The sequence below is a fragment of the Equus caballus genome, chromosome 2, assembly GCF_041296265.1.
Source record: "Equus caballus isolate H_3958 breed thoroughbred chromosome 2, TB-T2T, whole genome shotgun sequence".
NCBI lineage: Eukaryota > Metazoa > Chordata > Mammalia > Perissodactyla > Equidae > Equus > Equus caballus.
The window spans coordinates 38,149,596-38,176,725 of NC_091685.1; the positions used below are offsets into that span (position 1 = coordinate 38,149,596).

Sequence of the window (27,130 nt, forward strand, 5' to 3'; positions counted from 1 at the left end):
TATGCTGCGGGTGTGTTGAAAGACTGCTTTGTCTTGGGTGCCAACTCAAACTAAAATTACTCCGCCGACAAAAGGTCGTCCTTTCAAACAAACCCGCAGAATCCACACGCACACACGGCACACAGAGCTGCCCCGAATCCAATGCCCCAGGAGTGCGGAGCCGCAGACCAGGTGCACTCTGTGCACGTTCCATAGCAGTGGGGACAGGAGCACCCCATCCCAAGGGGAGAAATTAACTTCAGAGAAGACACTGAAGCTGTTCACGAGCGGATGGACGCTGCCCATCTCCTGGGAAAGAGAGGGGAGAAGGCCAGACAAACAAGAGAGAGAGTTTCATGTTCATCTCACTCACCCACGCTGCCATCAGCTGTCAGATACAGCATCTGTATCTACACGTAACCCAAATGCCGAGAAGCTGCCTGATGGGCAGAGAACAAACCTGTGCCTCTGAGAACGGCCTCCTCCCAGCGTACCTGGACGCACCTTGTGTAGCACATGCCAGGCCTGGGTGCAGAGCTTCCCTTTGGTTGGTTGGGTCTTTTGGGGTGAGTGGTCTACACAGGCCCCACACCACACGCCCTGTAGGAACACCCCGCCCCTCTGCCTTCTCAATGGCCATGGCGTCTAGGGGAAGCAAGCTGGGCTGGGAACCATTTCACAAATATCCATTAGGTACTCTCTAGGAGGCAGGCACTGTGTAAGGCCTAGGGACACAATGGTGATCGAACCAGACACAGCCCCTGCCTTCACGGAGTTTACCGGCAGCAAGAAAGACAGCAGATTAAATCAACAGCAATATGAGGGGAGTAAGGATTGAGTCCTTTAAATCCTGAGTCAGAGCATATCAGGCCTGTGCAGAAATGTCTCCTGGTTTCCCAGATCACTAGCTCCACCTTCTTGCCCACTCTGCATGCTCTGGGCCAGCTACCTCTTTTGACCTCATCTCTTAATGACCCCTCTCCTACTTGCTGAGCTCTGGCTACACTGGCCTCCTTGCATTCCTCAAGCACACTAAGTGGCTGCAGCCTCACAAGCCTCTGCACCTGCTCTTCCTTCTGCTTGGACACTTAGATGCTCGTCCCTCGGATATCTCCATGGCTCGCTCCTTCATTTCCTTCCCCATCTCTGCACAGGGCCTTCCCTGGCTGCTAAGCTAAATTAGCCTCCCCCCCCCCCACCTTGTCTCCTTTGTTGTCCTGAGCATCACCTGACATATTCTAGACACATTTGCTCACTGTCTCTTTTCCCAACTTGTCTGTCTGTTCACTGCTTTATCCCAGGGCCGCCAACAGCACCTAAAATACAGTAGGTGCTCAATATATATTTACTGAGAGTCACAATAAAAGGCTAGAGCATGCTGCGGGAGCACACAGTAGGAGCACAGTCTCTGGCAGAGCTTGGAAGGCCTCCTGGAAGTGGCACTTAAGGGTCACCGGGAGTTTTCAGTGTGAAGAACAGGGAAGAGGCTGCAATGAGCATGAAGAGCTTTGATGAGTTGAGGAAAGGCTGTGCGAGTCTCGGTGTGGCTGGAATGCAGGCCATCAGGGGCAATGGCAAGAAACGAGACTAGGGAGGGAGGCCAGGGCAGGCTCTACAATGCCTCAGGAGCCGAGCAACGGGTCAGGCTTGATCCTTGACCACAGAGAGCCATACAGACGGTTGTCAGAAGCAGAATCACGCAGAAACACTTGCAGTTTAGAAGCCCCACTTGGAATGCAGCCTAGAGAAAGCCGACAATACTAGAGGCTGGAGGGTGCTGTTGCAGTGGGGCCGGGGGAGAGAGATGCTAAGACCCCCAGCCAGGATGGCAGCCCTGAAGAGAGCAAAGCCTGGCTCTCTCTCACAAACCCCAGTGTCCCTGGGCAAGTCGCTTGACCCATCTGGACCTCCACTTTCTTATCTGCCAAATGGGCAGGCTAAGCAGCATAAACCGCTGTTGTGAGAATTTGTGTAAATAATGCCGCTCCCGCCAAATGCAAAGTTAAGTATTCTACAAAAGCAAGCCGTTATGATGATGACTTGCTGGCTAATGGCTGAAGCTTTACATTTTCATCCTTGCTTAGCACTTAGTGGATATGTCAGAATCTAAATCCTGATGAATTTAAATAATGGTGCTATTTGATTGACAGCCAAAAGTCATTAATTCAGTCTAACGTGTGCAGACAGCACGAGAGGAGCAGGGCAGAATGAAAGGCCTCTAATGGCTCTTGCGCACTCCCAGCAGGGCTCAGTCCAATTGGCTCGTGCCTTCAGTCTCCAGCTCCATCAGGTATGATGGGGAAGAAGCAAATTCTTATGTGCCGTGCCAGCTCTTTTGGCTCAGGTCTATACTCAGAGAACAACAGTATCTGGATCCAAAGCTACGACATCAAATATCCCTCCAAATCTCCTAGGTTTCCTGAAAAGTGACAAACCAGTAGACCTCCAGGTACGAATACAGGTGCACAGGGCCAGGCTGGTGACATAATGGTTAAATTCATGCACTCCATTTTGGCAGCCCGGGGTTCACCGGTTTGGATCCTGGGCGCAGACCTACACACCGCTCATCAAACCACACTGTGGCAGCATCCCACACAGAAGAACTAGAAGGACTTACAACTATGATGTACAACTATGTACTGGAGCTTTGGGGAGAAAAAAAAAAAAGAGGAAGATTGGCAACCAACGTTAGCTCAGGGCCAATCTTCCTTACCAAAAAATACATATATAAATACATAGGTGAGACCAGGAAGAAAGGACAGTTGCTGAGAATGTCTACATTCCTTGTCAGCCCAAATGACTGTTCCCACCTCACATGCTCTCATTTCTAAGGAAGTTGGAAACAGTATGTTATACCGAGCGCGTCCGTCCCTGGGAAAAAACCACATCATGCACCAGGCAAACCCTCCTACCCTCTTTCATGTCTACTAATTGCCTGCAGAACTGAGAGATTTTTGAAAGGGAGGATGATAATTGAAATTTCACATAATTACATTTTAAAGTAACGCTTTTAGCTTCCCCCAACTTCAGTCAAAACTCTATCTTGTCAAAATAATCTTAAAGTTTTTTCCCTTAAACAAAGATTGATGGAATATCACTGGAAATCTTTCAGCTGCTAATTATAAGTCAAGCCTCTTTGGGGCTTTTTCGGGACATCTCTTTGACTTCTTGAAGTGATTCACTGGGTCCTCTGCTTTTCAACTGTTCTTTTTCCGTTTGTGGAGAAGTGTGAACTGCCCTCCCGGTTTTAATTACAATCGCAGCATTATCCCCGGATAGCATAGAGCGACTTCACAACGGGAGGGGGCTCCTCTGTGGATCACAGAGATCTAGTATACTGTGAAGGCCCGTACCTTTCACTGCATTACCTTGTTGTTCTAATTAATGGCATTACCCTCTGAACTGAGTGCAGAAGCTTAAAGAAATTCAACACGTGCAGAAAACATACTCGAGGGGAAAGCAAAGAACGCCTAATAAAGCATTGCTCATCACACATTGGGTCTTGCTGCTAATTTCCCTCCTGATTACTACCTGGGTGGTGGTGGGGGGGCATGCTCCAGGCGACACAGGCTGGGTTCATGTCGTTTTCTTGGAAACGGTGGAGATGCGTGTATTTTGGTTTTTGGCACAGACTAGCAATTTACCTGTGATACTTAATTTAACAAACCAGACATCACCTCATCAAAAACTAAACGTTGTTCTTGTTTATTCAGGTGAAGTTTCTGGTAATGTCTGGTGAGAGCAGGTGGGGTCGGTGGGAGGAGGGAGCTGAAGAGAACAAGATCTTGGCGCTGGGCTCACTGACCCACCTCAACAAATACTATTCCTGTGAGAGGCTGAACCTGACAGTGTTAATTACCATAAAACCACAAGCTCACCATTAGACTATAAACTCTCTGCAGACAGAGACCAGAGCGTGTTCAGCCATGACGTGGTGCACGGTAAGGACTCAATGTTTGTTGAACAAATTCATGAACTCTCTTTACTGAGTCCTTGGGTATCAAAGGCACACTGTGCTGGCCATATGTGGTCCATGGAGATTTTGTTGAATCCTCAAAACTCCTTTTAGTTTGTAATAAAGAAAAAAAAATAAGAAAATTGACACCCAAAGAAGTTAAGTGAAGTTTCTAAGGTCATAAAATTATTTAAGGAACAGAGTCAGGATGTGAACCAGGTTTGCTGGATTCCAAAGACAACGCTTTTCACACCATCATAAGGTGGATCAGAATGAACAGATAAATGCATGATCTGAATTCCATTTCAGATAAGGTTTAAAGGTGAAGTGGAGATTTTGACAGGTATTAAATAATATTTTATAAAAACACAAGAAATCTCAGAGGGACCTTATTTTACTAAGCCTAATACCATGTATCACAGTTGTGTTTTTAACGTCCCATGAAGGCCATATTCAGCAAATCCATAGGTTCCAATCAAAATGCATCAATACAGTCTCCCCTTCCAAGATGGAGTCTCAGCAGGCTCACATTAGGGACTTCCGATCAGTCAACATTTATTAAATGCCTATTGCATTTCATAAGAAGCCGGAAGCACATCTGACCTCAAGAAGCTTGCACGATAAATCTGTGCACACTTCTAAAGCTGTCCCTTCGCCTGGTGCCGGGGGTGGGGGAGGTGCTGACTCAGTAGCTGCCTGTCCGGCATGGACAAGGTCAGAGGAGTCGGGTCCCGTGCCCACTCTTTATGGCCTGCCTAAGCAGGAACTACAGGCTTTGTAAGGTTTCTTACGGTTTGCAACTTTTCCCTGCTTGTTATTTTCTTGTCTTCTGTCTGGTTCCTCAGAGCAAAGGTCCATGTTCTTGAGGAGCTTTAAGAAGGGAGGACTAGGGGGCTGGCCCCGTGGCCGAGTGGTTAAGTTCACGCGCTCCGCTGCAGGCGGCCCAGTGTTTCGTTGATTCGAATCCTGGGCACGGACATGGCACTGCTCATCAAACCATGCTGAGGCAGCATCCCACATGCCACAACTAGAAGGACCCACAATGAAGAATATAAAACTATGTACTGTGGGGCTTTGGGGAGAAAAAGGGGGAAAAAAGAAAAAAGAAGGGAGGACTAGGGAAATGCTCCCATTCTGCAGCCAGTCTTGGGGGGTAAACTCTGGACAGCAGCAGGTGCAGAGAAGCAATGAAAGCAGACTGGGTCCTGGGAGTTAGAGCAAAGCGAGGAGGCCTCTGGGAGTCAGTGTGGTCCTGAGAGGAAGCTGGGGGAAGAGAAGACCCCAATGGCTCCTGACAGTCCACTGTCTTGCAGAATGGAGGGGGTCGAAAGGCACACTAGAGATGAACAGAGTCAGAGCTCTGCTTAAACGAGCATTTCTGCATTCAGAGGCAACAGAAATCCACCTGTGAAATGCTGCATCTATTTTTGAGAAAATATACACTTAGAGCAGTCACCCTGAAGACCCTGATGTGGATCTGGTTGCTGTGGGCAGAAAGCCCCCTCCTTCTACCCCTCTGCCATTGATTAGCCCCATTAGCAGATGACAAATGACTTGGGTGGCCCTGGTCTAGTCCTCAGAGGACCAGTGCACAAAGGATTCAGCCTCCACCTCTAGTAATTGTCTTTTCACTTGGCAGCTCCCTTGGGAGGTCGAAGCTTCATGAAAGTGTCCCCCTGGAGCTGCCCATCTTCTCTGTGGTCTTCCTCCAGGCCAGCAGGGAGCTTCCTACACAGAGAGGCCGACAGGATGGCTGCAGCTTCCAGCACAAGCAGAGATGACGAAGACCCATCTATGCCAACGGACTGGCACGTTGAGACAATGATGAGGGCACTTCCATCAAAGTTTAGTACGTGCAAGGGGCTCTGCCGAGAGACAGCCATATGCATCATCTCTTAGGATCCTCACGACAACCCTAAAATGTAGGTACTGTTATTATTTCCATTTTAAAGATGATAAAACTGAGGCTTGGGGAGATTACATACTTTGCTCAATGTCACACACAGCTGGTAAGTGGCGGGGCTGGGACTTGAACCCACAACGGTCTGATTCCAAAGCCTCTTGCCCTTGGTGCTATTCCAGCTGGCTTCTGCCACCCTATATCCTTCTTGGTCCACTTCTTTTTAATTTGTGGTGGTGCAGACTTATAGAATGCAAATTTACTTTCAATTTAAACTCCTCCCAGACGGGGAGACGCTCTGTGGGTCACCTACACCAAAGCATCTTCCTGTCGGCAGGGATTACCCACCTGCAACTGAGGTTCGCTCCCAAGTGACCCGCTAGTGAGGACTCTGGGGGCAGACAGAGCTGAGTTCAGCTCCTTTCCTCACCACTCACATGGGTGACCTTGGGCAAGGCCTGGTTCTCGTCTAACAACAGAGGATAATCCACATTAGAATCTCATAGGATTGTTGAGAAGGTTTAAAAACATAATCTATCCTAGCAAAGGACACGACTTTGTAGGTACACAGTCAAATACAATAAAAACTAAAAGTGCTCAGCACAATTCCTGGAACATAGTAGGCACTACAAAATCAGAGCTGGTATTGCTTCTTCACAAAGTCCCGAATCAAATTTCCACAGTCCATTTTAGCCAGAGATGTTCTTTCTCCTTTCAACTTCTCAAGGACATTACAACTTTTCTTAGAACTTCCCTTTCCAACTTGTATTATATAATTTATGCACATCTGTTTTCTCCTCTTTAAAAAAACAACTGAATGAAAGCCTATTAGGTACCAGACACTAGCAAATGATTGTATCTCCCATCTCATTTGAAGCTCAAAATGAGCCCGACTCCACGGCACTGTGTCATTTTACAGATGGGGAAACCGAGGCCTAGAGAGGTTAAATAACTTGCCAAGGGGCGTGCAGTAAGCAAGCCGTGGGGCAGGGACTCCACTCCAGGCCATCCACTCTGGAGCCTGGGCTTGTCTCGGTTGCTCTAAGTACTAGATCATAAACGCCCCAGACAGGATCTACGTCTAAGCTACTGCCCGCCGCCGCCCCTGAGCACAGTGCTGTCCCATACCAGGGGCTCGGTGACTATCTTAGAAAGAACAGGCAGACAGCAGAGGAAGTTCCTGCAGTCAGTCACACTGTCACAAAGCTCTGAACAACATGTGCCCGAAGTCTGCCCAGCAGGGCTCCCTCACGGACTGGCCGAGACCCAGGAAACCCAGCCCAGCTTTCCGCCACCCAAAGAACTGGGGGTGAAGTGGAGCTTGTGGCAACAATAACAATGATGATAATTACAGTAAGGATCACAACCAACATTCACTGGGTGCTTCCAATCTGCTGGGCACCGTTATCCATGCCTTCCATAAATGAACGCATTTAATAATCTCAACAACGCCTAGAAGTGGGTGCCCTTATCAGCTCCATTTTACACCCGAGGAAACTTTCACTTTGCTTTTAAACAGAATTTTGGAGCTTTGAACCATTTCAAAGTTACCTAATTTTTCTCTTATGCTTATTATTTAGGGAGAAGCAGATAGTACACTTTTGTAGACAGTATGCACAGACATATAAACACATACATATACACATAGATTTCACCATTATACAGATGGCTAAACTGATGCTTAACAGGGTTAGGGTTATAGTACACTGATCTGATGAGCTGAGCTGAGGCCAAACTTAACTTAAAATGATTCAATGCCACTATTCATAATAGCCAAAAAGTAGAAGCAACTCATGTGTCCATCAAACGACAAATGGATAAGTAAAATGTGGTATATCCAGGCAATGAAATATTACTCAGCCATAAAAAGGAATGAAATTTTCATATACGCTACAACATGATGATGCTTGAAAACATTACGCTAAGTAAAATAAGCCTGACACAAAAGGTCACGTACTGTATGATTCCATTTATATGAACCGTCCAGAATAGACAAATTCATAGAGACAGAAAGCACATTGGCGGTTGCACGAGCTGGGGAAGGGGAAAGGTGAGTGACTGCTTAGCGGGTACAGAGTTTCTGTTTGAGGTGATTAAAAAGTTCTGGAACGGGATAGTAGCGACGGTTGTAAAACACTGTGAATGTATGTAACACCAGTGAATAGGATACTTTAAACTGGTAAATTTTGTGTTTATGTGTATTTTAGGACAATAAAACAAATGATTCAATGCCTTTTTCATTGTACATGAGGTAAAATCTGGATTTTCTGTCTTGGTTTACAAGAACCTTCCAAATCTGTCCTCTCCACCTCCACTCTCTCTCAACTCCCATCACTTTTCCCATCATGCCAGACCTGCAGCCCAACCAAACAGGGCTGTTTCGCGCCCACTGCCGAGCCATGCGTCACCCTGCGGTGTCTGTCCTCCTGCAGCAAGCGTGCCCAGAGTCCCCTCCTACCCCTGCCTAACCTGAGAAAGGTCCACTTGTCCTTCAAGAATCGACTCAAGCACAGGCCCTCTGGAAGCTGGCACTGGGCCTTCCCCTCCGCTTGTGCAGAGTGTCCCTTGTCGATACTTTCACATACCTTGCGTGCACAATCACCAAAGTTCTTGTCACAGTGTCTCGTAATTATATGCTTTCATACAAGAGAGGAGCATGTGCTGGTTAAAAATACTGGCTTTGGGGTCACTGGGTGAGAGTTCAAATCTCGACTATACCAGCTGTGTGAGCATGAGCTCACATTAAAATGAATTAACCACTTCATGGCTCAGCTGCCTCATTTATAAAAGTTGGACAAATAATAATGCTTGATGCGAGGATTAAACACAGGAATACATATACAGCTGTAGAACAGGGCCTTGCCCTCCTCAGCACCAAGTAAACGTTAGTGTCATTATTATCCTCATTGTTGCCATCATCCTCTCTCTGCCTCAGTAGCTTATGAGCTCCATAAGCTCAGCACAGGTCCTGCCATAAAGCGGATGCCCAAGAAATACACGTCGAGTGAAGTTGTGCTCCATCTCTGTTCCTCTCATTTTACTGATGGGAAAACATGAAAGTGATTTTTCCAGTCACGCAACCAGTTGGAGGCAGAAGGTGGTCATGAACTTCCCGTGTTGAATCCCCATTCGCCACTAGGACGTGACGGGGCAATATTCCAGTGTGTTTCCACGAACATGGGTGACACACCTTACAAACCAGATCACGCAGCCCAAACAAAACTGACCAATGAGAGTGAAGCAAGTGCTGGACTCAGCTGCCACCTCTCAGCATTCAGGGTCTGTCTTTGTTTCACAATGAGAGCCCGAAATATCAGTAGGGAAGCTATAAATAATGGCGAAAAAAATAATCCAGAAATTAACTGAGGGTCTGTCAGCGAGTCAGTGGGGCTCCCTCTTCCAGGGAAGATGATGCATGAGCTGTCGGAGATAAGACTTCGGGTGGGCATATTTAAGGTGAGCGCAGATAGCAGTGGGCACTCAGGGAGTCCCTTCTGCCACTGCCAAATGGGAAACCCCATAGATCAAACCACAAAATAAATGAGGACATTAAGGCTTCATACACTCTGGGATTTGTATTTGAAAAACCAAGATTCTAACTTAAACTGCTCCTCGTTGAATGATTTTGCTGTCATTCCCAAGAGAAGCCACTCTGTAGCACTAGAGGTCTTCCATGGGACACTTGGGGCCACACTTGGGGTTGTAAACACTCACAGCTGATATTTACTGAATCCTCAGCATATATGTGCCAATCACTGAGCACAGACTTTCACGTATATTAACTCATCTAATCTTTATAGAAACCCTATAAGGTATGAACTATTATCAGCCCCGTTATGCAGATAAGAAAATATCTGTTATGTGACCCACCAAGATGACATGCTAGAAGATGGTGGGACTAGTGGTTAAGCCCAGGAATCTGAGCCCAGTAAAAGGAATGTAGTCATACAACCAAGGTAGTCATCTTGCAGGATCCTTGAGAGTCTAAACAGAAACAAAACAGGAAGTTCCAAAATCTACTGTGGCTTATGACACCAACTGAATGACGAAAACTGTGGGCCATCTTACCCCTGACTTGTAAGAGGCAGCCCAGACAGCCCCCTTAGGAGCTGGCTGAAGAGTTAACAGCAATTTGATGGACACCCACCACTATATTACAAATGGTCGGGAGCAAAATTAATGCAAATGAAGCCATGAGGGCAGAAAACCAGCCTTCCCAAGTGTATCCTGCCTGCATTGAAATGCCCTGGTTCTATTCCTGAGCTTAATATTTCATGCAAAAGGCAACACTGAGATCGTCACTCCAAGAAACCCAAGGGAGGACAATCAGGATGACAAATGGAACCCTCCCCCTTATATCTCAGAAATGCCCAGAGGTGTGGGTGATGGGCTGAAATACCTAAACAAACCAGGGGAGTGAGCCTTTAGCTAAGCCTGATTTATGGCCGGGGGGCCCAGCCCTCACCTTTATTTACATTGCTCAGAGCACATAAACTCCAAGAAAATTTAGTGTTTTAATTTGCGCATCTGGCTTGTGCTTTCTTTTTTTTAAAACTCATCCTCTTCCATGCTTGCTGTAAAACAAGACCACACTACAAACCCCACACCAGAGGGCACCTCTGTTCCCACTGGCCTGGTTCAGACGGTAATTTCCTCGAGGGCACAGAAGGGATGTGTTTACGACGCATGAAGGGTTCTGCTGGGATCTGCAGCACAGGCCTGTGCATTTGTGCATCAGTGTGGACACTGCACAGGTGAGTGTGGGATCGGGGGACACATACTGGACCACGAGGCCAGCGCCACCAGGCTAGCCTGGGCTCTGCTACAAAGTGCTAAGCAGCCTCAGTCAGCTCACGTATGCTTTCTGGCCTCAGTCTCTCCAATTGCAAAATAAAGGCTAGACAAGCCGATCTTCAATCTCCCCTCCAGGGTAGTGTGGACATTCTGTGAGTCCATAAACCACATGACCGTTTTTCTCTGGTGCTACCATATTCTCTCCACCCCAACTTTCCAGGCCATCTCCTACACGTCTACTGCAGAGTCACAGGCTTACGTTATCTCTGCTTAAGCAGCAAAGACAATATCCCCCACATTAACCCGTCTACTTTAGGATGTTCTTTAAGGTGGAACTGATTGATTGGTGATATTGTTAAAGGCCACAAGTTGTAGAAATTCAGAAATGGGAGGGACTTCAGAGAGGTCTCAGGCAATGTGCTCATTTGGACCGGCCCGACGTCCCAGCTCCCAAGGATGCCTCGTACGAGTTGTCGGGGTGGAGGTGGGAGTGAGGTGCCCCATGTCCCTGGTCACACAGGTGGCAGCAGAAGCCAGCGCGAGGGTGGAACCTCCCTCTGCGTTTCTCGTCGGTGTCTCAGCGGTACAGTCAGGGCTGGAACCCGTTTCCTGGGCCCCACGCTGGGCCCTTCCCCTGCTGCGCTTTCCTCCTCTGGCTTCCAGCAGAAGGCCAGCACCTTATTTGTCCTGGTGTCCCTGGCCCCCATCACCGCGCCAACCAATCAGGAAATGTGCTTAATGAAAGGTAACAGAGAGAAGCAACAGCTCAGCCTCCTTCCCCGGGGCCTGCTGGGACGCCGTACCTTTTTAGCGCGTTTACGGCACCCAATTGCCCATTTACGGCACCCATTTGCGGCTTTTACGACAATTATGGAGGCCTTAGCCAGTGCCAGGCACTGTGCTCGGCTCTTCTCACGCTCTCCTGTAGTCTGACCACGGCTGCGGGATGTCGGGATTAGTGTTATGCTAGGAGGCAACTGAGGCCTAGACAGTACAGCAGCTTGCCCCCCTCACACAGCTAAAAAGTGTTAAGAGAGCAGGATCTACCTCCAGGCCACGGACTCCAGAGATTTCTGCCCGTTCCTGTAAATGTTGAAGTAACCTGTGTCGGCCCCTTAGTTTATTGAAACGACTCTTTACAGCAAAAGCCAGTGCGGCCCTTGCCTAGTAACCTCTGTCTTTCAAACACTTCTCTGGGCTGTACCCAAATGACGGCATACGTGGCTGCTAAACTTCGTTTTCTTCCATGGCCAATCTGAATGCAAAACACGTAAAGGGAAGGTTCCTCTCAACCAGATCACATTTGGGGTTCTGCATAATTTTTTTCTCCTGAATTCCAAACCCAGTGCGGGAGTTGCTTTGCCAACATGCCTGGCAGATGGTCATCCAGGATCTTGTGATGACCATGTCCCCAGTACAGCTCTCATCCTAAGCAAGGTTGGCCTTGTGTGAGCCAAAACCTGCCTCTCTCTAATGTTCACTCCTAAGCCCTACATGGCCCACCAGCCAAATATTAACCAAACACAAAAGAAAAGAAATGAAAACCATTTATTTGGGTCTTCCAGGTGCTTTTAATTGTAGGTAATAAACCATTGTTTTTAAAAGGAAGGCTTATAATAAGAAAGTGCATACCAGCTTAGGGTGTTTGCAGTGGAACAGTGAAATGATTTTGTAAATGCCATCTTCTCTAATAAATCTGAATGCTGCTGGAGAGATTAGGCCATTATCCAGCGCTGGCATAAATGAGAAAATGATATGATGGATCACATGCTTGAGGGGTTTTAAGAGTTAGCTGGAGATGGGGCAGGATGACGCTAGTTAGCAATGGCAGTTGGCCAATCAAATCATATTGCCCGAAATCTAGTTTAGGGCCAGTTCTGTTATTCTGACTATAACTGGTGCTTTCCAACATTCACGCCAGGAAGTCATTGTAGAAATTTTTGCCTAAATAAAGGAAGGTTTTTCTTAAAGTTAAGGGTCCAAGTCATAGATTAATCTGATTGTGTCACAGTGAGGCAGAGTTGAGTTTGAGAAACAGAAGAATCTCTTTAAATCAGCAGAAGACTCAACAGCTGGGGCAGTAGCATAATTTTCCAAGGCATTTATCAAGCACCTAACTGTACATGACGTTGTTGAGGACCGTACTGAACAGGGCTGAGCAACATGTCCAGATGATTTGGTAGCAACACTTCTCCACCTGTGGGCCAGAGACTCTGGGTGGCCAGAGAGAGCAACTTACAGGAAGTACAAGATCCAAACATCTCCAATGCTGCCTGTGAACAGAATGAATCCTTTTTCTTGCAGGTATGTACCATTATTTTTCAAATATAGGCAGATGCAGATGCAGAAGCAGTATTCATTTGACAATGCTACTGAATTCATTGTACTCTTTTGCATTTGTGTGTTTTCTCAGATAGAAAAAAAATGTAACTACTAATAGTAGGGGCCAGAATTCATTCATCCAGTCTCTCTCTCTTTTTCTGTCTCTCCATCATTAAAAATAGTACTTCTAAAAACTGGGAACCACTGTTCCAGTAGGAATATGGATGGCAAAATCATTAGGTCCAGACATAACCGATGGTATGGAGTAGCCACCTTGGCTAAAGTTTAAGCCATTGAAAAGTGGCTCCTGGCTAATGTCAGAAGCATGTGTGTGTTCACTAGGGAAGTGATGATTTTGTTGGTGCTAGTTTAGGGTACATTATCTGTTTCCTCTGAGTACAGCCTACTACCTCAGCCTGCCAGCCTTTCTGAACTAAACTTTTCAGTTCTTAACCTTTCCTATCCATTCAAGTTGCAGACATCTGGATGATTTATTGTATGAACAATTTATGGGATCTGACCATGACCTCAAATACAAGTCTAGGGTCCATGTGTGTTAAAAGAGCTGGAAAGTCTACTCAACAGGACATCGTGAGAAGTCTGGCTCCTCCCTGGGGTCTGGAACAAAAATACCCAATCTTGCCTCTGGGAGACAAAAATCAGCTGGGGAAATAAACAGAATTTCATTCACAGGTGGGAGAATTCAGCATTCAGTAATAAAACATGCTATTAATAATAAAGAGTTCTATCTATGAAATCCAAAAGTCTGCCAAGCTTTGTGCCAGGCATACCATGGGTTATGCCATGAGTGGTTCCCACCCAGGGAGAGATTTTCTCCCCAGTGAAAAACATTGGGAAATGCCTGAAGACTTTTTTGGTGCCACATTATGGGGGTGCTACCAGCATTTATTAGTAGAGACCAGGGATGCTGCTAAACAAAGGTTCTACAATGTACAGGACAACCCCCCACAGCAAATAATTTTCTGGCACAGAATGTCAACAGTGCAGAGGTTGAGAGACCGGCATTAAATCATCCCAATCACCCCATAATGGAAGCGTTATGAGCGTCTTGTTACAGATGTGGAAACTGAGAGCTGTAAAGTCCCATAACACCTAAGTCATATCACCAGGATCTGGATCGGGTCTGTCCCACTCCCTTAAATCCATGTCTGCTATACATAAATCCATATCTTGAAGACGGAAGTGACCTCATTTCATATAGAAGGAAACTGAGGCTCAGATGCCAAGTGTCTTCCCTGTATCTCCCCGCGACCATGACTCTTTGTCCCTTCACAGTTCTTTTCAGGTCAGTGATGATGACTAAATACAAGTGGCTTCACCTCAAACCACAGAGCTGCCAACAAATATCTCTTTCTCCTGTCTGTTAACTATTACACTCCTAGTAATTAACTTCTCATTTCTGCTCCTTTAACACTGTAATCTAGCAGTTTTATTGCTCACATCTAATTCACTAGCTTACTCATTTAATCACCATTTATTAAGCTCTTCCTGTACGCTGAGATTGTGAAGATGCTGGATGTAAAAGGTCAGAAGGCCAATGAAAGAGAACTACAAGTTCAGGGGTTGGCAAACTATAGCCCAAGGGACACCCATTTTTGTAAATAAAGTTTTATTGGAACACAGCCACGCCTATTCATTTACCTGTTGTCTTTGGCTGCCTTCACATTACACCAGCAGGGTTGAGGGGTTGTGACAGATGCTCTGGCCCCCAAAGCCTAAATTATTTATTATCTGGCCTTTTACAGAAAAAGTTTGCCAACTCCTACACTAGCTCCATCATTCACACCACAAAGAGGAAGCTCTGAAGTCAACTCGAACCGAATCAACGTTTTCATCGAATCAGCCTTTTCATCTAGGCACACAACTGTACTATCTAAGGGCAGTGGGGGCAGGCTTAAATGTTTACTACTAACACACATCTGAAACGCAAAAGCACCAAAACATTTTGATCCTTAAAAATACTCCCTGCTTTCTAGAGCCCCTTATAAATAGATCTTCAAATAATTCAAATGTATATTATTTCTCTTTTGCTGTTTAGGAAGCCCAAATGTTCCTTGTACCAAATGCAAGTTGCACTGAAATTAAAACACAGCTCAGACTCCCAGCCATTGGATTAGCTGCTTAGGAGTCAGTTAACCACAACTGGTTGTCCGTGCACCGCAGAGCCCTCCAGGTTGATACTTTCCTTCCTCTAAGATGCACAGCAAAAGACCCTATTCTGATCTTCCGTGAGTTCTCCACCACACTGTTGGCCTTTGGTGTGTGGATGAAATTCCACTACCCTGAGTACAAAGTCAGGCACAAAGCTGGAGCAGTAGAAGTCCACCTACTGTTCAGGCAGTTACAGCCACGGCAGAAGTGAGAACATGCACCTCCATAGCCAACAGGTTAGGTAAGAATTGAAACCAACACGTTTTGCTTGCATGTTAACCCAAAGACCCTGATAAAAGAGATGCTAAAGGTTTAATGGAGTCTCCCTGAAGGGACAGTGAAAAAAGAGAAATGAGGCAGACTTACTGTGAAGGCTAAATCCTGCCCCCAAAACTTGGAGAGTATCCACATCCACATGCTAAGACCAAAGGTCTCCACACAGATGTGCTTCTCATATTCAAAGATCCTGGATGATGGTGGTGTCAGGTACAAAAAGTTCTCCTCCGTAGGAGAGTCATTCCTAGATCCAGTTCATCGAAATAGAAAGGAAATTCCCAAGTGCAACCCTGCCCTGGTTTATAGATCCCTAACTACTTGATAGGAAGGCTAGAAGAGAAACTCTAAGCTGAGGCATCAAGAAGATAGGTCGTTGGAAGAGAAGTCAAGTGATCGTAAAACCCCACTGAGATGAAAGAACTTAGTGTAAAAACTGGGAATTAAATTTGTAGAACTGGATTCTCCCTTCACCATGGGCTGACATTGGACATGGGGGCTCAGAGTATGAGAGCACAGTCTTGAGATGATGGTGCCACCATCTAGACCTTACAAGACAGGGTGGCCCATGCCAAAGAGGGATCTCACCCGATCATAAGCTACAGGGCAGCCCTCTTCCAACATTGTGCAGCTGAGCCTCATCTTGCATTGAGAGAAGGAGAAGAGCATTTGGGTCAATGACTACCTCAACAATCTTGGACAAATCAGCTTAAATCACTGTGCCTCAGTTTCCTTATTTGAGAAATAGATTCTACCTCAGTTCAATCACATGGGCCAATTGGTAGGATCTATGGAGACAATGCCTGTGAATGCCTTTGTAAACCCCAAAGAGCTAGGGAGTAATAAACTATAGTGCTTCCCTGGTACACTCCTGGGTGCAAAGGAAAGAAGAAGAGTGGATAAATGCAGTGGAATCCTAGAAACAGGGAGCAGGCATCGACTTTGTGAGCTGAGGGTGCTAGACCAAGCTTTTGCTTTAGAGGCAAGATTATAACACTGAAAGTGTTGGAGGGTGGGTTTTGAGTTGGCCTATGGTGGAACCAACCCATGTGTTGACCAGCTGAGTTTTAACAAGATTCTACGCTATTGGCCAGTAATAATGGACCGCACTGTCGAATAGCCAACCATGGAACCATGATCCTTCTCCAGAGGACTTCCATAAGACTTAAACATGCCTCCTTGCTCCAGCAGGGCTGCCTGGTATCACATCAAATTGTGAACAGATCAATCACAGTACGTCTGCCAGCTAACGGGCTGACAGTCTCCACAAGATGGCAGCCAGGCCTTGCCTCTATTTTAACTTCCACATCTAAAGATGTGTTGAATATTCCCATTTTTTCTCACTTCAAATAGTAAACCTTGTAGGAATAGGAAAAACAATCCACTTGATGAACACTTTAATCCAGATAATCAATATACATATAATCACAGGTCAGTTCTCACCAGCCACCATTTATCATGCTCTATGGTACCACAATTGCACTCTCCAGGGTCACTATCAAATTTCTAAATTTCATACCTTGTTGTCATCAAGAAATGGCAAGCACAGAGTTTCAAATGACAAGAATGGAGGAAAAAAGGTGACACAAATCCCATGGTGTTCCAACTTGCACTTACTGAATTAAAACAAATACACCATGTTCAATGGCTTAAAAAAGGTTCAAGCTCATCAAGGAAAATGAACTAATTCATTTGTTGCAGCTGACAAGAAGCCCCAGCCTTAGCCAGGAAGATAATACAAGGAGTGAGCTTATTTTAAAAGATGCAGGGCTATACCCGCACTGAAATTCATATCTTTTCTTGTTCTCTTTGGAGGTAAAAAAAAAAAAAAAACCCAAAAACAAAAAAGCTGTTATACAAGATCTAACCTCTGTATCGTCCACGTCTTCCTTGCCCATAAAAAGCCTCCGACTTTAGGACAGAAGGTCCTAAAGCCAGCAGCTATTCCCTGCAGTGTCCAATCCCAACTTTCCCCAAAAGTGGTACTTTTTAATAGTCTCTCATGGTCAGTCTTAACCTTTAGTAGTGAAATTAATGTATTTTCCCAGCATGCTTTTATTATCTATTGCCAGTGTCACACACATCTGTGAAGGCTTCTGTGTTTGTCACTTTGTCATCTATCTTCCCATTACACCTGTCTAGACCTTTGTTATAAATGTAATTATGTTTCCATGTCAGTCCCACCTAGCAGACTGTGAGCTCCAAGATTACTTAGTCTGTATCTTATTAAATCTGTGGTCCCTGAACCCACGTGCCCAATCTCTCAAGCTAGTTGGAAACGGAGAGAAGAGAGGAAGAAGGAAGAAAAGATGACGTGAGAGAGTGGGAGGGTAGGCGGGGAAGTAAAAAGGCAAAACCACCCTACTGGTGTGTCTTTATGCTGCGTGGCCACGGCATCTCGATATTCTTGTCGTAATGAAGCGGGCAGGCACCAGGATCAGCTGAACCTGGCTTCCAATCCCGTTCATCTACTTAGCAGATGGCCACTTTGCAGAGCTTAGAAAAGCAACGTAACCTTTTCAAGCCTCGATTTCTTCATCTGTAGAATGGAGGTGGTAACGTTACCTAACTGACTGTGATATGGAGGTGAGATGAGAAAATGCTCATGAAGCACACTGCGCAGTGTCTGGGAAAGCCGAGAAAAGGCTCGACAAATGGAGGCTATTGACGTTATTATATTCTCGGATAATCTTGAAAGTCTCCCCACCTCCCCCATTCTGATCCGGAAACATCCCTTTTTCTAAGAATGAGTCAAGCCCTACTAAGAAGCTCCAGGGTCCACTGTCCCCTTTCCCAGAAAGGAGAGAAGTTCAAGTCCTCTCTGCCGAAGCCCAGCAGGGAGGCCGAGTGAAGGGAGATTCGTACATCTGAGCAAGGCTCAGCCACGAAGCTGTCCTCTTACCTCCAGCCAGACACCAGTCCTTCCTGGCTACAGATTCTCCGGCGGTGACAAAGCATATTTCATACAGCAGAGCTCTGAGGATTTATGATGAATGACTTAGTGTCTGACATGCAAATCGTAATTATAATTGCCACAATGCCAGCTTTAGAACAAAAATGAGTTCTTGGGCAGGAATGGAAAAAACTATGCAAAGTTGTACAGCATCCTGGTTGGGACAACAGGCAGTCTCTGAAGTCACATTTACTTATATTTGTATCCTTGCTCTGCCACATGCTAGCTCAGTGACCCTGGGCAAGTCCCGTAAGCTTTCGGTGCCTCAGTTTTCTCAGCTATGAAACAGCAAACACAGTACTTACCTCAGAAGGTAGTTTAAAGGATTAATTGAAGTAATACAGGGAAAGGGTTTAGAACAGAGTTGACCTACGGTAGGTAAACACTCAATTAAAATCATCTGTCGTTAAATCAGTGATCTTCATGAGACCATGTATAACTTGATGAGTTGACCAAATTCTGCACACTCTGTAACTTACTAATAATGGATTCATCTATTCATTCACTCAATAAGTATTTACTGGGCTCTTGCTATGTGCCAGGCACTGTTCTAGGTGCTGTGAATGGAGCAGAACACAGACAAAACTCTGCTCTCACAGAGCTGTCCTTCTAGGACTCACAACTGGCTCCCCTAATGCCTGGCACGAATCGCAGTTCTCAACTGGGGACGATTTTGGCCCCCAGTGGACGCTTGGCAACTTCTGTAGACATTTTGGTTGTCACAACTGGGGTGCAGAGGGTTCTACTGGCATCTAGTGGGCAGAGGACATGGATGCTGCTCAACATCCTGCAATGCACACAACAGCCTCCCCGCAACAAAGAATTCTGCTGCCCCAAATGTCAACAGTGCCAAGGCTGAGAAACTCTAGTTTAAGGGAATCTGTAAGAAGTTAATTGGTCCTTTGTTGGGTGTGGTCTTGGGCCACTGGAGACGACTTAGGCCACGGGGAGAGAACTCGGGACAGAGAAGGACTTGGGTTGAATGGAGAATAAAGGGACCACGAGATTCCAGCTTTGTCTGGAATCATCCTTCCCAAAAGAGTGAAAGCCACAAAGTCCAAGAAATAGGAGGCCCCAAGCCCAGGGTCAAAATAGTTCTTTTCATTAGTGACAAGTGACCCCTGGTTGCTCACTCTGCGAGCAGGATCCAGTGCCCTCCTTGTCAGTTTATCTCACACCTAAATGAGAGGCAGCCCCGTTCCCCTAACTCTCCGCCATAAGGTTTCACCATGAGCACCCAGAAACTACCCTCAGTTAATCAAGAATGGAGACGAACCTACGGCTCCCTCCACCTTCCTAATATGACAAACCAAAGGATATTTCTGACTCAGGAGACGATACCGGTTTACACAGCAGAGAGACATGGTGGGTGTGAATTCCTGGATCAGTCACTGCCAGCCAAGTGACCCTGGGCATCAAAGTGGAATAAGGAAGAGCATGGACTCTGGAGCCACAGCTTGGTCACTTAATGGTTGTATGCTCTTTGGCAAGTCACACATCATTCCTGCGCCTTAGTTTTCTTATATGTAAAACGGGTGCAAGAATGCAATCTGTCTCATAAGTCATTACGAGGACTGAATGCATTAACTAAATGCATTAATCCAGAAAAGCACCTAGAACAGTATCTGAGTAAAGATTACGTCAAAGCTTGCTGCTAGCACCACCACTGGAGTCATTACAATGTTACGGTAGACAGCTGACAACCTCTCCGAGTCTCGGTCTCCTCTTTTGAAAAATGGGCATAACAGTTGCCATCTCACTGGGCTCAGGATTCAACTATGCATGTTAAGCTCTCGGGACAATACTCGGTATGTTGTTAAGTCCTTATTGTTATTTACTGAAAAGTTTGACAAAAGCACTGAAACCAGTTGTCATTTAGTCCTGCATTAAACTATTCACTGTCACCAAAAAGAAGAAAACTACATGGCATCAGGATGGTTCCAGAACATCTAGCGTCTTGTGACGTACCCAAGAGGTGAGCTCAGAGAACCATAATGAAGTGACAAAGATGAATGTAAAATATCAGCTCTGGACTCACCTTCCTTAGAGGGCACTTTGCTCTTAATGATTCACGTTACTGCAAACAGGCTGTAGGGCTGAGACAACATTGGAAATGAAAGGCCTGTACATCCCCACAAAGGTACTCCAGCACTTGCTCTGATGGAAGAGGACAGAGGGGATGGGAGCTGGGCACAGCGTCTCCTTCTCCCACTTCTGTCCATCTTCCCAGCCCGACTGCACAGCACAGAGGGGAGCCTAGAGGCCTGGGGGGCTCTTTGCTCGCAGAACTGCCTATTACAAACTCCATCTGAGCTCTCACGCTAGGGTCAATTCATCAGAGGGTGAAGGGGACAGGAGCTTTTCAGAATTCTGACCCAAAGGTCTGGCAAGGCCAAGGCAACAAAGACACCAAAACAAATTTAGAACCAACAATGTCCCACCACACAGAAGCCACCTGCTCAAACAGTTGTTCTTGCCAAACTCATCAAAACTATGTTCAGCTTCTTTCATCTTTCCAGCAGCTTAGGATTCCAAGGCGGGAGCAGGAATGCCCACAGAGCACTACCTGGGCTCCGTGGCTTCGATCTGAGGTTGCATCAAACGAGCAAGAACGTTCTGGTTTCGTCCAACCACTTGGGGAGGAAGAAGACATTACTAGCCCTGGTCTTCCTGCAGCTTTTCCACAGTGGAGATGGGCCTGGCAGGGGACACTGAAGATGGTGACATTGAAGACGGGCCAGCAGGACTCTTAACCACTCTGAACCGTCAGGTACAATCTGCCACAGTGGATGGGCACTCTACTGGCTTCAGGGAAGCTGTCTTTTCCTAAATGATTCTGCCCAAATCTACTTTGCCTGCATTTCCAATGACTAAGACACTGCAATGGTTGCTGTTGGTGGCACCCCTTGTCATCCCATGTGTTACTTGCCCCAATATCCAGCCCAAACAGTACGGACTAATTTTCATTTACAAGATCGCTTAAAAACCCATTCCCTGGCCTCAGCGGGCAGGATGAGTTCCGTTCTTGCCTGATGGATGGCAGGGGGTAAGAAGCCAAGCACTAATGCTCACACAAACCGATCTGGAAGAGGGCTGAAAAGAACTGGGGGATTCACGTTGACTTCACTTTCCTTAGCTATATAACTCAGCAACAAATACAAATAAAATATGCAGTGAATATGGCCAAGACCCCAAGCCTGACCTTCTGGGCCCCATATGACTTGCACAGTGAGCAGGCAGTGTTCCAACAAGCTCTGCCCACCTGCCAAGCCCATCTGCTGCAAGCTCACTGGCAGCCAGGAAGTCACAAATTATAACCTACAGGATTCCTAAAAGGTGCCAGCAGTCCTGGGAGTACAAGGGGTAAAGGAATGGGGAGAAGAGATCTTGCCTTACGCTGGGAGGGTCTGTGACTAGGCTCCTATGATAAAAATCAGATGGGCTTAGACTTGTGGTTAATATCAAAGACGTTTTTGAAAAACCTCAGTAAATCATGAAATGTTGGAAGCATGAAATTAACCAGAACCAGAAACTTGACTTAAGGGGTCCTCTGAACGCACTTCCCAAAGACAATAAATAATAGCCAATCAATAACTAATTTCAACCATGCTGTGCTGATCTGTAAGTAATCTCTTCGTGACCAGGCATGGTGATTTTCAGGAAGGACTTCAAAACCCCATCTCATGACAGCCTACCAGATTAGGAAAAGAGACACGTCTCTTTCAGCCCAGTGATATGACTGGAAGACCGAGGCCTGTGTTTCTCGATGAGCTCTGTAACTTACGGGCAACCTAACAGAAGGCTCCAGAGATTCCACCACATTTTATTCCATCCTCTCTGCCGTTTGAAAATTCCCCTTCTCAAAAAAGATAAAAGTCTACCTGGGAAAATGAGAGCAGAGGCAGAATGAATTGGGAAGAGGATGCTGAAAGACAGAACTTATTTTGCAAAGCAATAGCGTCTAGCATCTCCACAGACTGCTCACACATCCAATTCAGTCCAAAGGTAATTTATACTTCACCAAAGATTTTCCAGTGTTGTAGTAACGCTAGATAAGAGCAGTCAGACCTGAAGTACAGCCTATTTTCACATCTGGGGAGAAAAAATTAAAATTTGATCCTATGTATGGAAATTTACAAAAGTGTAGGAAAATGATCCTTTTCCCAGCCCCCACCCTAACAAATGGAGTAGGCAGTAAGTCCTCAACACTAAAGAAGATGCTATCAGCATTTCCACTTGCACAGGCATATAAATACAATGATCTGCTCAAAAACAACAACAAACTAATGGCAATAGGTATACATCCTACTGGGCATAAGTATTTTATGTTATATACAGTTAACACCTATTTGAATTGGGTACAATGGTGCTTAATTGTTTTATTCTGTGCATAGCAAAGCAACCAATTGAATCTAATATTAGTCATTCGTCAGATAAAACATTTTCAGAGAAACAAACGGCTATATTTTCCCCTCAAAGAACAGCAAGCATTTTAAACACATTTTGCAGAGATGTTACGCTGAGGAAAACAGCTTAGAAATGTTACTTTAAACAAATCCGTTCTCTGGCTACCAACAACAAGAGGAATTGGAACAAATGCTTGGCTCTGTGCTTTCCAAGCATCCTTCTGTCCACCTGTCAAAGGCAGTTTTGACCCCACCAACCCAAGACGCAGCTCCGGAGCTGTGAAATATGCCACCCTGCACGGATGCCCTCGGCACGGTATGCCAGCATCCTCATTAGGGATTATCCAACTCACTTGAAGCAGGGAGAGAGAAGATGGGCTGGCTGCCAAGTGTTCTTTCAACAGAGATTCCGAAAGAAGATCCTGCAAAGTGTCGAAAGCCCAGATTTTCAGCAGTTCACTTTCTAGACTCTGTTACATAGCAACCATGCCAGCTCACAGAGGGTACCAACCAAGTTAATACTTTGTTTAAATGACACACTGCATTAAACCTCTAGGAAAACCCAAGTTTCCTTCATCAACTCATGTACTGTCAGGGTATCGTCACTGGAACAACACATCCAATGGTGGATAGATGAGCTCGTTTAATTCATTAAAAAAAATTTTTTTAACAAACAAATTTGAAAATGAACTTAACAATTTCTGGGCAGGGAGAGCAAAAGGTGACTCTTCCCCATAACCATTTGAGCTAATATTATTAAAAGTACATTAGCATGCACTTGACATGTGCCCTTCGGTTCAAAGATGACTTATACAGTTGCATTTTGAAAGATACTCATTTCATTCAAAACCTTGATGGAAAAGTCATAACTCAATAGCACTAAATGCTCATAGGGTTTGGGCCCATCAAATTGCACCAACAGAGACAAAATTGAAATAGAAGACTAATTCAGAGGGACAGTCAGGAATCCCCAGGAGCTGAGCTTCTGTGAGCCTTCCTGGAGGTGTATCACGAAGATGCTTGAGAAAACCTATCAACCACATGTTAAAGTAACTGGAGAGAACCTTTAGAATACAAAAGCACCAGCAGGAGAAACTACCAGACCACCTCTGCACAGGGTTTCTGCTCTAGCAGAACGCTGCCACAGGTCACGAGAGAAATGAAACAAAATAAAACCAAAAGCAAAAAAACTCACAGAGGCTAAATAATGTAAAAAGTCCTGGACTGAAGTACTGTTGCTATAGAGAAAGTAAACGATGCCCCACTGAATTTACATGGGGGCTGTTTTCTTTTCAACCATCACATCGGTTTCAATTCTCATCAATTTAGAGGGGTATGTGGCCAACAATTAAGTTCAGTGAAAACCTTTCACATTTTATTTTCTGATTATAAAATCACTAAATGCCCTCGAGGAAAGGTTTTGGAAAATACCCGTGGTACACAGAGGAAAAATCAAGACCATCCTTCAACCAGCCACCCACAGAAGCCACTGACAGGGGCAGACGTGCTTCTGAGAGCATGAAGGAGTTGCTGGGTTTGTGTGTTTTTAAGGATATCAAGAGATCCAAAAGCCATTTCCATTTCCACAGCCTTGTGCATTTTTGTAGGAAAAAAGCAAAAGGAAACAGCCCCTGTTGCTCCACTACAGCAATGTAAGCATCAGCTAAGCATCTCAGTTTCCAAGTTGGATGTGTAGATCATTGCTGCACTGACCTCCTTAGCATGCTCAGCCTGCAACGAGACCCAGGACTCAGATAAAAGCCACTTAACTTTTCCTTGGCTGAGGACAGGGGCAGACGGTGGGAAATAAACCAGCATTGTTCAGTCCCCTTAACCACGGCTTTTGATTCTTAGCAGAAGGCCAGTTCTTAGCTATTTCTTAATGTTGCAAGAGTCCCTGCCTATAAAAAGTAAAGCATCCTCTTTTTTTGCTCAGGTACCAGCAGAGGACATCTTCCACACACAACGACACAGCAAGGGATAATTGACAGAATAAGCAGATATCCACCTTGAAAACTGTGCAGCAAACACCAGGCTCACAACACCTTCCCACCATTACGTCATGGCTAGTCATGGCTACTTCAGTACCAAATTACTGCCCCAGTGCCTAAGACTTTTGACGGACCCCTGAAGTACCAAGTTAAGGTCTGACTTGGAATTCAATAGAAAACTGTAAATGTTCAGGCTTAACATCTCGCACCCCAAAAAGCACACCTTCCCCGAGAAAGTAAGGAGGAAACAGAAACTGATGGAGAGAAGGCATTAATAAGAAAACAGACTCCCTCTCAACACTTAGGAGAAGCTCTTGAAATAACAGCAAAACCAGAAAATCCTTTTGAGCCACTGAGCCATCGGTATCTCATCCTTCATCAAGTGGCATATTTATACAAGTGGCCCTCCTGGACTGGATATTTTTTTCTGTCATGTTCTGGATTTCAGCAGTTTACTTTACAATTCAAATGATATTAATAGCCAGTGACACCATTTCTTAAAGGGCAATTAGGCAAAGAAAAGAAAAGAAAAAAAAAAATCCTGAAAAGCCAGCCTACCCTTTCAGTTTTCAATTCACAGAAAACAAACAGTGCATTTTTGGGATGCTTCCTCCACCTTTAACCCTTGCAGGGGGATTCAGAGCTTCATCACTGTCAATGTCAACACAGACCAGCTGTCTTTTTTCCCCTCCTCCTCTAAATTGCAAAGAGTACCTTCAAGGAGCGGCTCCCTGCAATCCACCAGCTACACCTTCATTTCGCCAGGAGCCCATCACTCAGCCTGTGAGGGCTAAGATTTCCCCTGGAAAGTGCTTTAGGTGTTTATATTTGCTGGAAATCTTAACTCCCTGCCGGGCAGAGCATCTACTGTTGCATCAATGTATTGCATCGCCTGTGCGATCTCAAATGGGGAGAAAATAAAGTCCAGATGCAATCGAGACAAGGGATTTGGCATCCGTGGAGAAAAGTGCAAACCAGTCCAATCCTCTACCCCAAACACGGCAGCAGAGCCTGGACTCGCTCTCAGGGGAAAGAGGCATTCCAAAGGAAGGAGCCTCCGGAACTGCGGGGTGCTGTGGCATTCGCCCCTGCCGGGGGTGGGGGCAAAGGCCCGGGCGTGAAAAGTTTGCCCACGGAGCTGGGGCCCGTATGCCATCTAAAGGGCACTTTCTGCTGCCGGAAGGGACCCGCCAGCTGAGCCTCGCTCACGCTGGCCGGGGCCAGTGTGACCGCGTGAACCCGTGCACACTGCGCCCGGGTTTGCGTTAATGACAGCAGCCTGCAACTCCCAACAGGGGAGCAGCGGTGGCCACCGCGCCGGGCGGAAAGGGTTACAAGCCACAATGCAAGGCGAGTTCGCCCCGGGCCTGGGGAGCGCCGAGTCCGCGGCCACCTCCGCGCCCGGGTCCTGCTCGCCCGCCTGTCCTCCGCCCCAGGCGCGGGCGATCCCTACCTTGTGCGCTGTGCTGGTGGTTCTCCATGTTCGCCGCCGCCGAGTCCGCCGCCGCCGCCGAGGCGCTGGCCGCCGCTCCCGGGCCCGGGCCGGGGCCGCCGCCGCCGCTCAGTTCCGCCAGTCTCCGGTTGGTGGCCGTGAGTTCGGCTCGCAGGTTGGTCACCTCCTGGCTGGCCGACTGGACCGCCCCATCGATGCGGAGCGCGAGCTGCTTATTGTCTTCCATCATGCTCAGGATTTTGGCCTGGGGGCGAGAGAGGTGACAAAGAGCTGCATGATGCGCAGGGGGCGCGCGGCCGGGCGCCCCCGGCTCTACCTGTTGGGTACCCCGCGGCCCGGCTCCCCCGCGCCCCGACCCCCAGGCACCGGCAGCGCCGGCTCCTCCGGCGCAGGAATGACAGCGGCGCCTCCAGCCGGAGCCGCGGCGGTAGCGAGGCGGCGGGGGGAGGAGGAGGAGAAAGAGGAGGAGAAGGAGGAGGAGGAGGAGCAGCGATCGCCGAGACCCCGGTGCCGAGAGCCGCTCGGAGAAGGACACCGCGCGCCGCCCGGCACTCTTTCAATGGAGCCTACCATTCGCCGCGCGCTCTGGAGGGGGCCTGGGCCGGGGGCGGGGGCGCACCCTCCGCCTCCCGCGCCCCCCACTTCGGGGACACACCCCCTGGGGGGCGGGGGCGGCGGGCGGCGGCCGGGTGTGGGCCGAGGGGGCGCTCCTGGTCAGGGATGGGGGGCGCCTGCTTCAAGGCCGGCCTTCGGTCCCCTCCCTGGAGCGGTGGGGCAGCCCCCGCCCTGGCGAACTAGCGCCCCGCGGCGGGCTGGGGCTGGGGCTGGGGGGGGGGAGGTGGGTGCTTGGGAGAGAGGGGTGCTCGGAAAAGGGGCCCCGGAGGGGAGCGGGGATGGAGCTCCGGGGGAGGGGACAGCTTGTGTGAGCTTGG

The 27,130-nt window shown here is 47.0% G+C and overlaps 1 protein-coding gene across 3 annotated transcripts in view; it reads right to left on the minus strand.

The window, feature by feature from the left end:
• Positions 1-27,130, minus strand: part of KAZN (kazrin, periplakin interacting protein) — a 1,019,918-nt gene that overhangs the window by 410,973 nt on the left and 581,815 nt on the right. For 2 of the 3 annotated variants that reach the window (XM_070252888.1, XM_023627332.2), the window contains one exon: positions 26,199-26,442. In XM_070252888.1, coding sequence (XP_070108989.1) covers positions 26,199-26,442 — 244 coding nt within the window. Of the gene's footprint in view, positions 1-26,198; positions 26,443-26,564; positions 26,755-27,130 lie in introns of those variants that run through there. The other variant, XM_070252909.1, reaches the window with a different exon arrangement.